At 41.5% G+C, this 14300-nt stretch overlaps 1 protein-coding gene across 1 annotated transcript; it reads right to left on the minus strand.

Moving 5' to 3' along the window:
* Window positions 1-579: 579 nt before the first annotated feature.
* Window positions 580-12643, minus strand: LOC110500682 (uncharacterized). Its single transcript, XM_021578181.3, has 8 exons — window positions 12029-12643; window positions 11592-11639; window positions 8351-8490; window positions 7881-7979; window positions 6047-6328; window positions 5438-5566; window positions 2484-2589; window positions 580-2197 (listed from the first exon to the last, which is right to left on the minus strand). The coding sequence occupies exons 2-8, from the start codon at window positions 11629-11631 to the stop codon at window positions 1665-1667; spliced, it is 1329 nt and encodes a 442-aa protein (XP_021433856.3). The 5' UTR covers window positions 11632-11639; window positions 12029-12643; the 3' UTR covers window positions 580-1664.
* Between the last annotated feature and the right edge of the window lie 1657 nt (window positions 12644-14300).

The raw sequence follows: 14300 nt of genomic DNA on the forward strand, positions 1-14300 counted from the left end.
CCCCCCTTTGGGTCCCAGGACCAGGTTTGAGAACCAATGGATTAGTTCACTGAGATGGGCGCAAATAAAAATATATTTGTTACTGCTAGACTAAAACAATCTTGGTTTACCAACAGCCTAATGACTAAACAATCGACCAGTCGACTAATTAGGGTCTGCCCTACTTGAGTCAGAGAGGAAATGTGATGCACACAAATAAATCCATGTTTTGTAGACAAAAATATTCGTACTTGGTGACAATTTTGTATTTACAGATTATGCCAGTGCATTATAAAGTTAATAAATATAGAAATACATATTTATATAGGTAGATACACAGTAATATATAGGTTGATTTAAACAGTGGTGGAAAAAGTACTCAAATGTCATACTTGAGTAAAAGTAAAGATACCTTAATAGAAAATGACTCAGGTAAAAGTTACCCAGTAAAATAGTACTTGAGTTAAAGTCTGACATTATTTGGTTTAAAATATACTTAAGTATCAAAAGTACATGGAATTGCTAAAATATACTTAACTATGAAAAGTTGAAGTATTAATAATTTAAAATTCCTTATATTATGCAAATCAGACAGCACCATTTTTATTAAATGTTTTATTTACGGATAGCCGGGGGCACACTCCAACACTCAGACATTCATTTTCAAATGAAGCATTTGTGTTTAGTGAGTCCACCAGATCAGAGGCAGTAGGGAGGACCAGGGATGTTCTTTTGATAAGTGTGTGAATTGGACCATATTCCTGTCAAAATGTAACGAGTACTTTTGGGTGTCAGGGAAAATGTCTGGAGTAAAAAATATAGTATTTTATTTATGAACGTAGTGAGGTAAAAGTAAATGTCAAAAAAATAAATAGCAAAGTAAAGTACAGATACCCCCAAAAAAACAACTTAAGTAATACTTTAAAGTATATTTACTTAAGTACTTCACACCACTGGATTTAAAACAACTAGTTCTCCTCATTGTACATTTTCCATTTAGCTAGCTGTTTTAGTGTCATAATGCAATTTATATACATACAGTATTTTACAAACAGGTTATAAAAATGTGGGGCTGTTCAAACATTTGATGTTTAAATCTAACTTGTCAAATGTCCATGTTAACAGACACTTTTTTATTAGAGTGTGAAGTTCCTTCCTTTTTGATTCTATCCATTCAGTTATTTCAGATCTATAAGGGGCCGTCCAGAAGTGTCTAGGCCAAGGCTAGGGATTGATGTGGGAACGGGGCCCATGCGCAACCCAAGTCTGTGATGGTCAGTGTCAACTGCTTCTCCTACTGTTTTCTCTTCTTCTTGACACTTCCTTGATTAATTCATGTTATTGATTGGACGGGCAGTTAGTTTGATGCTGACAGAGAGAGAGTGAGTGAGAGAGAGCGAGAGAGAGGAAGGAAAGTAATAATTTAGGAGAAAACCGTGGAGGGAGAAAGTTGTTGAAGTAAGTTTCTGCAGACGGTGCAGTTCAGACAGAATGTTACTGGAGCAAGCTGCTCATTACTTACACACACACACACACACACACACACACACACGTGCACCTAGACGCACATGATGACACACTTGGTTTTCCATGTCCAAATCAGACAGTGATTGAAAGTCAAAGGAAAATAAGCTAACAGAGCTGATGTTTGGGGAGAACCTACAAACCAAAGGAACCTGATGTCTTCAAAATGTAGAGACCTTATGCGGCGAGATGACGGTGATGAGTGTGCGCCCGTCCAGAGGGGAAAACACTGGGTACAGCTTCTCCTTGAAGGTGTCTGTAAATGTATAGATGTGTGACTTGGTCTCCGCGTTGTAGAAGGAAATCTGTCCTTCCTCATAGTCCAGATAGATCCCCATCCGGCGGGCCACCAGACCCAGGGGCAGAGGCGTCTCAGGCTTGGTGCAGGCGTAGAATTGGTGGGTGCTGCGCCACAGGGTCCAATAGCCCATCTGGGGGCTCATGGGGAAGCGGCCGTGGCGTTTGGCGCCCGCCGTGGTCAGGCCCACCCGCCAGTAGCCGTTGTTGGCTATTTCGACCTCCCAGTAGTGGCGTCCAGAGGCGTATCCCTCCCAGCCCAACACGCCAGGCCAGGCGTCAAAGCGCTGGGGACTAAAGGGCAGGTTGGACTCGGATATGCCCTCCTGGACCTTTCGGTGGTCGTCGGAGAGCTGAAGCCATGAGTGGTTGGTCATGGGGTCAAGGGTCACGTCAGCTTTAGGGAGGAGGGGGGAGAGAGTTGGTTGAGTTGGTAGCTTTCTGAAATGTGCCGCACATTTTTTACTTTCATAATTTTAAATGACATCGTCATCTGTTTTCTATTCTACTTTTCTATGCTAGTAGCTATTACCATTATGTAAGCTGTAGTTCAAGGTTTGGGCAAAATGTTTGGAAAATGCTTTATATTGAATATTCTATTCATTCTTATTTTCAGTGCTTTTTATTATTTTTTTTATTAATATGTTAAATTAAAGTACATTTCCAAATAGGAGGATAGTTACCTGATGCACTGACCATCCAGTTCCACACCGAGTTAGGGATGTATCTTGCAGTGCCTGCCTTCCAGGTGCGCTGCTTGGCTGACAGCCACAGATGAGCAATAACACCCTGAAAATAGGAACACAGGAACACAATTGGCATTAAGAGTTTCATTTTCACCTTTTTACTGTGACTTGAAATGTACTGATCAAAGTGACACAGACCAGATCAACAGATTAAAATGTATACATGTTCCGGTCAACCCTGACCAACAAGGCAGATCACACCAACAGAATACACTATGCTGATACAGAGGAGAAGTAGGACGTAAATGACATGCTAGACTGGCAGTTCTCTCGACATTATGTTTTAGTGCACTATATCAAATGACCTGGGGCCTTATCACAACAAGGCGAAGGTCCGACGGACGTGAAGTTTAGACAAGACAACGGTCAAATCATTCACTGTATGGGTGATGAGACAGATAGGGCTGTATGGAGTTTGGTTTTGGGATGGCTGTCTTGTGATGTTCATTTAAAATGTTTTGTATTGTAACATATCCCAATATTATTACTAGATATTTAATTGGAAAAAAAACAAACACTTTGATATGGTGGTTTAAATGTCATTTAAAAAAGTACCTCTTATCTAATCCATCATGATCTTGCCAAAGAACTTTACTTTTGCTCCTCATTTCCCTACCATTATGAATAAAGAAATAGTACCTTGAGCAAATATTATGAAACAGAAACATAGATTAAATAGATTATGATTGGTTGAGTCCTAGATTTCCTGTGGACCAGGTAGGTAGCTAATCAGTTCTATGTGATAAGCCCTACAGATTCTGGTGGAGCATTGATCTGTATCATGCTTCCACCACAAACCTTGTCACCATTTGCACACCTCTAACACTCTGTAGCCCACCCAGTTATGATTTTACAGCTTTATTAGTGGAGCGGTATATCACTGGTTATGTAAGCTGCTTTCATAACACTTTAGGTAAGTAGGTGGGTAGAAATCAAACCAAGCTTTATTTATACAGCGCATTTCAGACATGGAATGTCTTTATCCGAAAAAATAAATAAACAATGAAAATAAAAGCGGAAATATTTATGACACAAACATTTTTAGCTTTGCTTTTCCTTAGGATGTGGTTTTTAGTTGTTCCATTTGTCATTTTGTTTTTTTTAATCTTAAGATCTCTTAACTTTGTCCACAGTTCCAGCCCCCCTCGGGTTCTCTGGCAGACTATTCCAGAGGCTGGAGGCATAATAACTAAAGGCTGCCTCTCCATACCTCTGTCACACCCTGATTTGTTTCACCTGTTTTTGTGCTTGTTTCCAACTCCCTCCAGGCGTCGCCCATTTGCCCCATTATCCCATGTGTATTATACCTGCCTTCTGTTTGTCTGCTGCCAGTTCGTCTTGTCTCGTCAAACCTACCAGTGTTTGACCTTACCCCATTTTCTTGTTTTCCCAGTTTTGACCATTTTGCCTGCCCTGACCCTGAGCCTGCCTGCCGTTCTGTACATTGTGACACTGCTCTGGATTAATGGCCTCTGCCTGCCCTGACCCTGAGCCTGCCTGCCGTTCTGTACATTGTGACACTGCCCTGGATTAATGACCTCTGCCTGCCCTGACCCTGAGCCTGCCTGCCGTTCTGTACATTGTGACACTGCCCTGGATTAATGACCTCTGCCTGCCCTGACCCTGATCCTGCCTGACGTTCTGTACATTGTGACACTGCCCTGGATTAATGACCTCTGCCTGCCCTGACCCTGAGCCTGCCTGCCGTTCTGTACATTGTGACACTGCCCTGGATTAATGACCTCTGCCTGCCCTGACCCTGAGCCTGCCTGCCGTTCTGTACATTGTGACACTGCCCTGGATTAATGACCTCTGCCTGCCCTGACCCTGCCTGCCGTTCTGTACATTGTGACACTGCCCTGGATTAATGACCTCTGCCTGCCCTGACCCTGATCCTGCCTGCCGTTCTGTACATTGTGACACTGCTCTGGATTAATGACCTCTGCCTGCCCTGAGCCTGCCTGCCGTTCTGTACCTTGTGACACTGCTCTAGATTAATGACCTCTACCTTCCCTTGACCTGTTTGTCTGCCCCCTGTTTTTGTAATAAACCTGTGTTACTTCGAACTGTCTGCATCTGGGTCTTATCCTGAGGTCTGATACCCTTGGTCCTAGGCTTTGGGATAGTTAAAAGGCCAGTGCCAGAGGACCTGAGGGACATACTGGGTACATAACTTAAAAGCATGTCTGACATGTATTGGGGTGCACAATCGTAGATTGATTTAAAAACCAATAGAATAATTGTAAAATTAATTCTAAAACTCACAGACAGCCAGTCAGAGATTTTAAAACCAGTGTAATGTGTGCTCTCTGTCTGGTCTTGGTCAGTACCCATGCTGCAGCATTCTGTATGTTTTGTAGTTGACCAATGGCTTTCTTGGGTAGATCAGACAGGAGAGCATCACAGTATTTAAGCCTGCTTGTAATAAAAGCATGGATGAGTCTCTCTGTCTCAGCCTGAGAGAGAAAAGGCCACACCTTGGCAATGTACTTCAGGTGGTAAAAACCTATTTTGGTCACATTCCTAATGTGTGACTCAAAATTTAGTACAGAATCTAAAATAACACCTAGGTTTTTAACCTGGTGGAGGCATGCATATTTGAGCATGTATAGACTATATAATTGTATTGCTGATCCTCAATCAACAGAAACGTGAATGTTTAAGAGGGAACATTGCTAACTAATTATAATGGATTCAGGTGAGGGTACGACTTCAGAAAATAAAACGCTGTAAACATAACATAACATTATGTTTAATGAGAAGACCACTAATAAACTATTCAACTAATAAACTATTAAACTAGTTCTCCAATATATAATGTTGACCTCTTTTTTTCTCCCCTTCTTTTTTGTTGTTTTGTGCGCCTGCGTGCGTCGGTGTCTGGAGCTCACCTTGCAGTCCTCCTTTAGCAGTGACCAGGTAATGAACTCCAGTAAGGGCAGGAGGTTGACCAGTCTCTTCTTCCTCAGGCCCAGCAGACGCAGAACCTTGCCGAGCTCATCGCTTTGCACCCCACAGCTCTGTGTAGACACAGACACGTGGACGTTACTACCAAGTCATCTCTATGGGTCTCCTATTGGGCTCCCGAGTGGTGCAGCGGTCTAAGGCACTACATTTCAGTGCAAGAGGCATGACTACAGACATCCTGGTTCGATGTAGGCCGTCATTGTAAATAAGAATTTGTTCTTAACTGACTTGCCTGGTGAAATAAATGTAAAACATAAATGACACTTTTTTTGATCTTTTACCCCTTATGATAAGTGTTCAGTTTTTGCTAGAAAATCTGCAAATAGCAGATTTGTTCCCACCTGGCAGTCATACGCCAGAGGCAAGCTCAGCACTCCCGACCCAGCCTTACCTCCAACCCCCACCTGGCCCAAGGCTGTTTAGGTTATAGAAATGACTATCATTAGGGAACACGTATTTCCTCCATTTCTTTTCTCAGTGGTGTTCCTTTAACTCTTTATATACATTTGTATCCTTGACCCCTGATCTCTCACCTCTGAGGCGCTCTGCAGCTCCTTGGCCCATTCCATGATCCTCTGCTGCACTTCCTCGTTAGGATCCTCCTCTCCATCCCTGTTTTCTTCCTCCTCCTCCACCTTCCCACTTCTCTCCTGCACCCAGGGGCTTTTCTTCAACTCCTTGTCGACACTTGTGAGCTCATTGGCCCACAGGAGAATGAGTTTCCTGCTCTCCTCCAGACTGCGTTCTGTTCTTGGGTCTTTCAGTTCCTCAGGGGTCTCTCCTTTACTGGTGCCTTCCCTTGCATCACTGCCACTCTGCAACAACACAAAACAGCAACAAGGTCAATATCATGCTGTACATTCTCAATAGCATGTATAGCTATGTCATGTCAACCATCTCACTATTGTCGTAGCAATACTGTGTTGTCCATTGATAGTACAGCATGTGATTGTGCGTGTAATGTAGCTTGATTCACAAAGAAAATAGGCACAAGGCGAACATCTAGCCATGCGTTGCAAAACTAGATCAAATAAATGCAAAATGGGATGGTTGAGTGTGTTTTTCCTTTAAGTAACCCTGTTCCCACCTGGCAGTTATACGCCAGAGGCCAGCTCAGCACTCCCGACCGCGCCTTACCTCCAACCCCCACCTGGCCCAATTGTAAAAATCCACTCTCCATGTAATCCTGTAACCTCCTCTCCCACCCTGGAGGGGTATCTGCCTAAGTTACATAGTTTGACTATAACCTGTTTGTTCCAGCTCAGCCCCACGGGGCATTGGGATGGGTTAACAGAGCTGTAAAGGCTGATAAGAACCCCTGTATCAGTACCCTCTTTACCCATCACCTCATTTAACTGTCATCTGTCTTGCTTAGCAACGCGTATCCAATATCGGTGAACCAACACTTGCACTTGACTTCCTCCCTTCCCCTTCTAGCTCGGACTTTGCTGATAGCTACTTTATTGAGGAATAATTAATTTTATATCCCTGTGATATGTGGTTGTCCCACCTAGCTATCTTAAGATGAATGCACTAACTGTAAGTCACTCTGGATAAGTGTGTCTGCTAAATGACTAACATGTCAAATGTAAAGGTAATAAACAAGCTAAGTTTGTCCCGCTAAGAACAATTTGGTTATGAGAATCAATACTTTTTCTTCTAAGTATTAAACGGTCCAAATGTCAACATGTTGACTAACTAGAGGACAGTCAACCCAGGTGTCGACCCAGGTGTTCAAGCTATAATAACATGGTGATCAACCCAAATGGGTCATTTCACCCTGTTTTACTCAAGAGACAGTTCTAAAGTCCCCTTGGGGACAACAAACCCCTTTTTATTTATATATATATATATATATATATTTTTTTATTTTTATTTTTATTTTTTATTCCTTTCTCTGTAAAGTCACTAAATTAAATGTTGCATCATTTTTGTGAACAATCCCTGACCGACAGACAGGCCTTATTCACTATCTAGGCTTCATTCAACACCTGTCTCATGGTTCCCCAATGATTGACGCCATCCCCACTAAATCAGGCCTACTGTTTCTCCTTCATCGCACATCAAACTTCCCTGTGCATTTACTTGTCCTTTTCCCTCACAATCCATAATTCCAGAGGCATTTTGCAATACAAAATATGGGTCAAATTAATACTACCGCTAATAGTATCGTTAATACAATCGCCAAAAATATCGCTAAAACTATCGTACCAACGTTGGAAATCAATATGCATCCCTGGTCTGTCGGGGCTTTTGTTTCCTCATCCTCTTACCACATCCCTCTCCCCTTGTTCTTTCTATAAATGTATGTCTCCCCTGTCCCCCAATCTCTTTCTCGCTCTCTTTCCCTCTCAGGGGTCTACTTACCTTACAGACTTCGGCCACCTGCTCCTTCCAGTGGTTGATGAAGCGGACACACTCCTGCAGGCTGCGCAGGTTCTTCAGGCCGTTTTGACGATGATGTTGCTACAAGAGACACATATATACAGGATGAGCAGGCAAATGTAGAAAACCAGTACAAACAAGCACATACAGGTAGAAGAGTACACAAATGAATAGAACGACTTTTAAATAGACTGGATGCTCCCGAGTGGCGCAGTGGTCTAAGGCACTGCGTCTCAGTGCTGGAGGCATCACTACAGACACCCTGGTTCGAATCCAGGCTGTATCACAACCGGCTGTGATTGGGAGTCCCATAGGGCAGCGCTCAATTGTCCCAGCGTCGTCCGGGGTAGGCCGTCATTGTAAATAAGAATTTGTTCTTAACTGACTTGCCTGGTTAAATAAACAAATCAAATGTGATGCTGTGAGTGGATGGAGGTTTGTGTGTAACTTACCCGTAAGCGGCATGTGGAGGGGGCGCAGCTCTTGGAGGGGCTGGTAGGGGCTGAGCTGTGGGCCTGGAGGTCTTCTTCAGGAAGGTTCCATCGCACCGCCCCGATGGAGTGACTCTGGGTAGAGCTCTCCAACTTCAGCTCTGGAGGTGAAACAGTGATAAAATGAGATTAGAGGGGTGGGGACACACAGATACATTTCAGAGTTAATTTCAAGTGCCCCTGGCATGGGGGATTAAAACATTGTGAACCGACCGTTTTATGTACAGACCTGTGAATGGTATGAATGATTAGGAGTCAAATTGACCTAGTTATTTAGAGTAAAAGTCTCTGGTCTTCCCTACACTGGCAGTGCTATATAGTACACAGAAAGTAGTAGATAGATAGTAGTGTTCTAAAATGCATTGATCTATGCTTGTTTTTAATGATTGCCTCACTATTGGACGGTTGTGATGTGTTCTGATAAAGACTGAATACCAGTTTGGAATCAATTCTAGATTCATATTACAACAATAAATAACTACCAATGTAGTCATGTTTAATAGGATGACAGGCATTTTCCTTCTAAACGACACAAAAACTATTTTCTCTGTCACACTCAGTAACACGTGCCATGCTGCAAAAGTGCATTGTGAGTGACGTCAGCAGCAGGTGCTCAGCTCATGCACAGGCAGCAGCAGACCAGCAATTTCAGCAAATTGCAAATCATTGTTTGCTGACAGCAGCAGAGGTACGGTTCGATGAGCCAAACCCAATGAATATAGTTGGTCACGAATGTTTGATCTTGAACAGAACTTACAACAATCAATATGTCTCAATCAAAATTGTACAGAAAAGAGTGGGAGTCTGTACCTGAACAAATGTCAAATCATATTTGAGTAACGTTATTGTGTATTCTACGTAATGACATCACAACGTCATTTAGCAACTTTAAGCAACAAGTCAACCTGCCTCTAGCAATTTACCCTGAAAATTAGTTGGCAACACTGCTCAACTGGCAGCTTCATTAAATAGTACCCTCAAAACACCAGTCTCAACGTCAACAGGGAAGTGGCTGGCCTTCTAGGCAGAACACTTTTTTCCAATCTTCCTCAGTCCAGTGTCTGTGTTCTTTTGCCTATCTTAAACTTTTATTTTTAATCAGACAGTCTGGGATGTTTTTTTCTTTGCAAGTCAGCCTAGAAAGCCAGCATCCCGGAGTCGCCTCTTCACTGTTGACGTCGAGACTGGTGTTTTGCGGGTACTATTTAATGAAGCTGCCAGTTGAGGACTTGCGAGGTGTCTGTTTCTCAAACTAGACACTAATGTACTTGTCCTTTTGCTCAGTTGTGCACCGGGGCCTCCTACTCCTCTTTCTATTCTGGTTGGAGCAAGTTTGTTCTGTTATGTGAAGGGAGCAGTACACAGCATTGTACAAGATCTTCAGTTTATTGGCAATTTCTCACATGGAATAGCCTTTGGTTTCTCAGAACAAGAACTAGAGTTTCAGAACAAAGGTCTTTGTCTCTGGCCATTTTGACCCTGTAATCGAACCCACAAATGCTGATGATCTAGATACTCAACTAGTCTAAAGAAGGACCGTTTTATTGCTTCTTTAATCAGGACAACAGTTTTCAGCTGTGCTAACATCCTTACAAAGGGGTTTTCTAATAATCAATTAGCCTTTTAAAATGAAAAACTTGGATTAGCTAACACAACGTGCCATTGGAACACAGGAGTAATGGTTGCTGATAATGGGCCTATGTAGATATTCCATAAAACATTGCCGTTTCCAGCTACAATAGTAATTTACAACATTAACAATGTCTACACTGGTTTTCTGATCAATTTGATGTTACTTGAATGGACCAAAAAAAATCCTCTTCTTTCAAAAACAAGGACATTCTAAGTGACCACAAACTTTTGAACGGTAGTATATATATATATATGTACATATATAAACACACGTGTGTATACACATACAGTGGGGAGAACAAGTATTTGATACACTGCCGATTTTACAGGTTTTCCTACTTACAAAGCATGTAGAGGTCTGTAATTGTTATCATAGGTACACTTCAACTGTGAGAGACGGAATCTAAAACAAAAATCCTGAAAATCACATTGTATGATTTTTTAAAGTAATTAATTTGCATTTTATTGCATGAAATAAGTATTTGATCACCTACCAACCAGTAAGAATTCCGGCTCTCACAGACCTGTTAGTTTTTCGTTAAGAAGCCCTCCTGTTCTCATTACCTGTATTAACTGCACCCGTTTGAACTCGTTACCTGTATAAAAGACACCTGTCCACACACTCAATCAAACAGACTCCAACCTCTCCACAATGGCCAAGACCAGACAGCTGTGTAAGGACATCAGTCAATCAAATTGTAGACCTGCACAAGGCTGGGATGGGCTACAGGACAATAGTCAAGCAGCTTGGTGAGAAGGCAACAACTGTTGGCGCAATTATTAGAAAATGGAAGAAGTTCAAGATGACGGTCAATCACTCTCGGTCTCCATGCAAGATCTCACCTCGTGGGGCATCAATGATCATGAAGAAGGTGAGGGATCAGCCCAGAACTACACAGCAGGACCTGGTAAATGACCTGAAGAGAGTTGGGACCACAGTCTTTAAGAAAACCATTAGTAACACACTACGCCGTCATGGATTAAAATCCTGCAGCGCACGCAAGGTCCCCCTGCTCAAGCCAGAGCATGTCCAGGCCCGTCTGGAGTTTGCCAATGACCATCTGGATGATCCAGAGGAGGAATGGGAGAAGGTCATGTGGTTTGATGAGACACAAATAGAGCTTTTTGGTCTAAACTCCACTCGAGTTTGTGGACAGGTGTCTTTTATACAGGTAACGAGTTCAAACAGGTGCAGTTAATACAGGTAATGAGTGGAGAACAGGAGGGCTTCTTAAACAAAAACTAACAGGTCTGTGAGAGCCGGAATTCTTTCTGGTTAGTAGGTGATCAAATACTTATGTCATGCAATAAAATCCAAATGAATTACTTAAAATAATATGATAATAATAATAATAATAATAATAATAATAATAATAAATACATAATATGATTTTCAGGATTTTTGTTTTAGATTCCGTCTCACAGTTGAAGTGCCCCTATGATTAAAAATTACAGACCTCTACATGCTTTGTAAGTAGGAAAACCTTAAAAATCGGCAGTGTATCAAATACTTGTTCTCCCCACTGTATGTATATAGATATCTCAGTAAGGAAAGGGGACAAATACTTACTCGACACCTTCAGAATGCTCTTCATTTCGAAAGTTGCCATCCTTAATCCTGCATGAACATAAATTGACTCCTTACAAAATATTCCATATGACAGTTGAGGCCACCAAAGATTGAACTTATTTATCCATATCCACGTTGAATTGTACAAAATGGCAAATTCGACGGTCACATGTCAAATATGCTTAACTTAAAACTGAAAGTCTACTACCAAGCTTTGAATATACATTGAAATGAAATACACATATGCAGAACTAAAAACAATGACAGGTGACATTGTTGAAGCTATGAAAAAAAACTTCAGTAGATAAGGAAATATCATAAATATAATCTTTATCACAATTAAAACGAAACATGACAATGGGTTTATCATTATATTAGATCAAATGACAAAGAATAACACATTTAAGATACAATAGAAAAATAAACCAAAATCCTACCCTATGTGGGAAGGTCGGTCTGGTGCGTGTTCTTGGTAGTTTGTACAGCAAACCCTCCCAAGTCTGCTGTTTTTGTTACAGTGCTTGCAGTTTGATCTTTGGACTTTTTTATGGTCCTTGGCACTGAGATGGAGGGGGGGACTTTTCTGCAAGGATATAAAGTATAATCAGTCTACCTTCCTAGCAATCACTGTTGGCTTTACCAAAGAGAGAGCGCGAGATATTATAGCGATAAGGGGTCACGAAGGTCACATGTTGATGTGACGCGGATTCACCATCTTTGATGCTATTTTAGTGGATTAATCATTAGCAACTATACACTTATGCCTGTACAGAACAGTATCCCAATTTTCATGTCTAATTTAAAACCTCTTGAGGCTCTTGAGGGGGCAGTATTTTGATGTTTGGATGAAAACATGCCCAAAGTAAACTGTCTATTTCTCAGGCACAGAAAATAGAATATGCATATAATTGGCAGATTCGGATAGAAAACACTCTAAAGTTTCCAAAACTATCAAAATATTGTCTGAGTATAGCAGAACTGATATTGCAGGCGAAAACCTGAGGAAAATCCATCCAGGAAGTGCTGTTTTTCTGAAACTACACGTTTCCATTGCAAGCTTATCCTCCATTTAAAGGGATATCAACCAGATTTATTTCCCTATGTCTTCCACAAGGTGTGAACAGTCTTTAGACATAGTTTCAGGCTTTTATTCTGAAAAAATGGGCGAGAATGATCACACCGCGTAAGTGTCCTCAAATTTGTGCATGCGCCCGCGCCTGGAGCGAGACCTTTTCTTTCTCTTTTCTATTGAAAAGGCTACCGTCCGGTTGAAATATTATCGATTATTTATTGTAAAAACAACCTGACGATTGATTCTAAAAAACGTTTGACATGTTTCTACGAACTTTACGGGTACTATTTGGAATTTTCGTCTGCCCTTCGTGACCGCACGAGCCTGTGGATTTCTGAACAAAACGCACCAACCAAATGGAGGTTTTTGGATATAAAGAGAATCTTTATCAAACAAAACAAAACATTTGTTGTGTAACTGGGAGTCTCGTGAGTGCAAACATACGAAGATCAAAGGTAAACGATTAATTTGATTGCTTTTCTGACTTTCGTGACCAATCTACTTTGCTGCTAGCTGTTTGTAATGTTTTGTCTGCTGAGAGCTGTCCTCAAATAATCGCATGGTTTGCTTTCACCGTAAAGCCTTTTTTAAATCTGACACGCCAGGTGGATTAACAAGTTAAGTTGTGTTTTGGTAAATTGCACTTGTGATTATGAAAATGTAATATTTTTAGTAATTTAATTTGAATTTGGCGCTCTGCAATTCACCGGATGTTGACGAAAATGATTCCGCCAAAGGGATCTGTGCGCCAAGAGGTTTTAAAGGATTGTATTTTGTATGAATCTCTGCTCTATCCCTAACATAGTTTCATTTAGTGATGGCATATACATTTAGGATTTGAGTCATTATATTCTGGTATTGGAAAAGAGGGTCCCTTATCTTGTGTACACTCATACTTGATTCTCCCATGATGTGGCTGCTTTCTCCATTCAGCCATCCATTTCAGCAACAGTATTACGGTTGCTTAGAAACGAGGGAGAGCCACACAAACAAACACTCCTGCCAGCTCACACATTAATAGGCTTATCACAGGCCATTCATTTAATAGACCTTACACGCATCTTTACATCATCGGTACCGCATTGTGACGCAAACTATAAGCTACCTATGATAGAGTAAGGTTTAATGTTGCTTTATGATGGGTCTCTCTCTGTTGAATAAACAATCATAGAACTGCCACTTTGGCATTTCCTGATCTGAACTGCTAAATAATTGCCCTACTGTTACTAAGACCTAAAGGCAATACATTTTAAATAATATGGATCACAGTTGAGAATTAGCTTTGGCTCTTCGCATCATACTGACCAATCATCACACACCTGAATATTTTACTGTTGCCAGGCGAAGTGTCAGGAATAGGCCAGAAATTGATCAAGGTCTTGTGGATATGTTTTTCCATAAGTGAAAATTGTCTGTGTGTGTGTGTGTGTGAGCGCATAGCCGTGGGTAGGACTAGGAAAAGCACTACTTTGTGACGAAAAAATTAATAGAAATCTTTAAAAAATACGATTTTCCAGGGGGTGCTGCAGCAGCGTCAGCACCCAGCGGGCGGCTCTGTGTGTGTGAGATCTATCCATCTGAGAGAGCGGCATTGCGTGTCGCTCATACGTCAATGGAATTAAGGTCATTATTATCCT

Source organism: Oncorhynchus mykiss, chromosome 21 (assembly GCF_057628025.1).
Source record: "Oncorhynchus mykiss isolate SJ-2025 chromosome 21, ASM5762802v1, whole genome shotgun sequence".
NCBI lineage: Eukaryota > Metazoa > Chordata > Actinopteri > Salmoniformes > Salmonidae > Oncorhynchus > Oncorhynchus mykiss.

Excerpts from the sequence above, each read along its gene's own strand:
- LOC110500682 (XM_021578181.3), bottom strand. The coding sequence starts at position 11,631 with ATGGCAACTTTCGAAATGAAGAGCATTCTGAAGGTGTCGA. Across the intron at positions 8,491-11,591 it reads GAGCATTCTGAAGGTGTCGA|AGCTGAAGTTGGAGAGCTCT; the intron begins GTAAGTATTTGT and ends TTTCACCTCCAG. Across the intron at positions 2,198-2,483 it reads CTGGATGGTCAGTGCATCAG|CTGACGTGACCCTTGACCCC; the intron begins GTAACTATCCTC and ends TCCTCCCTAAAG.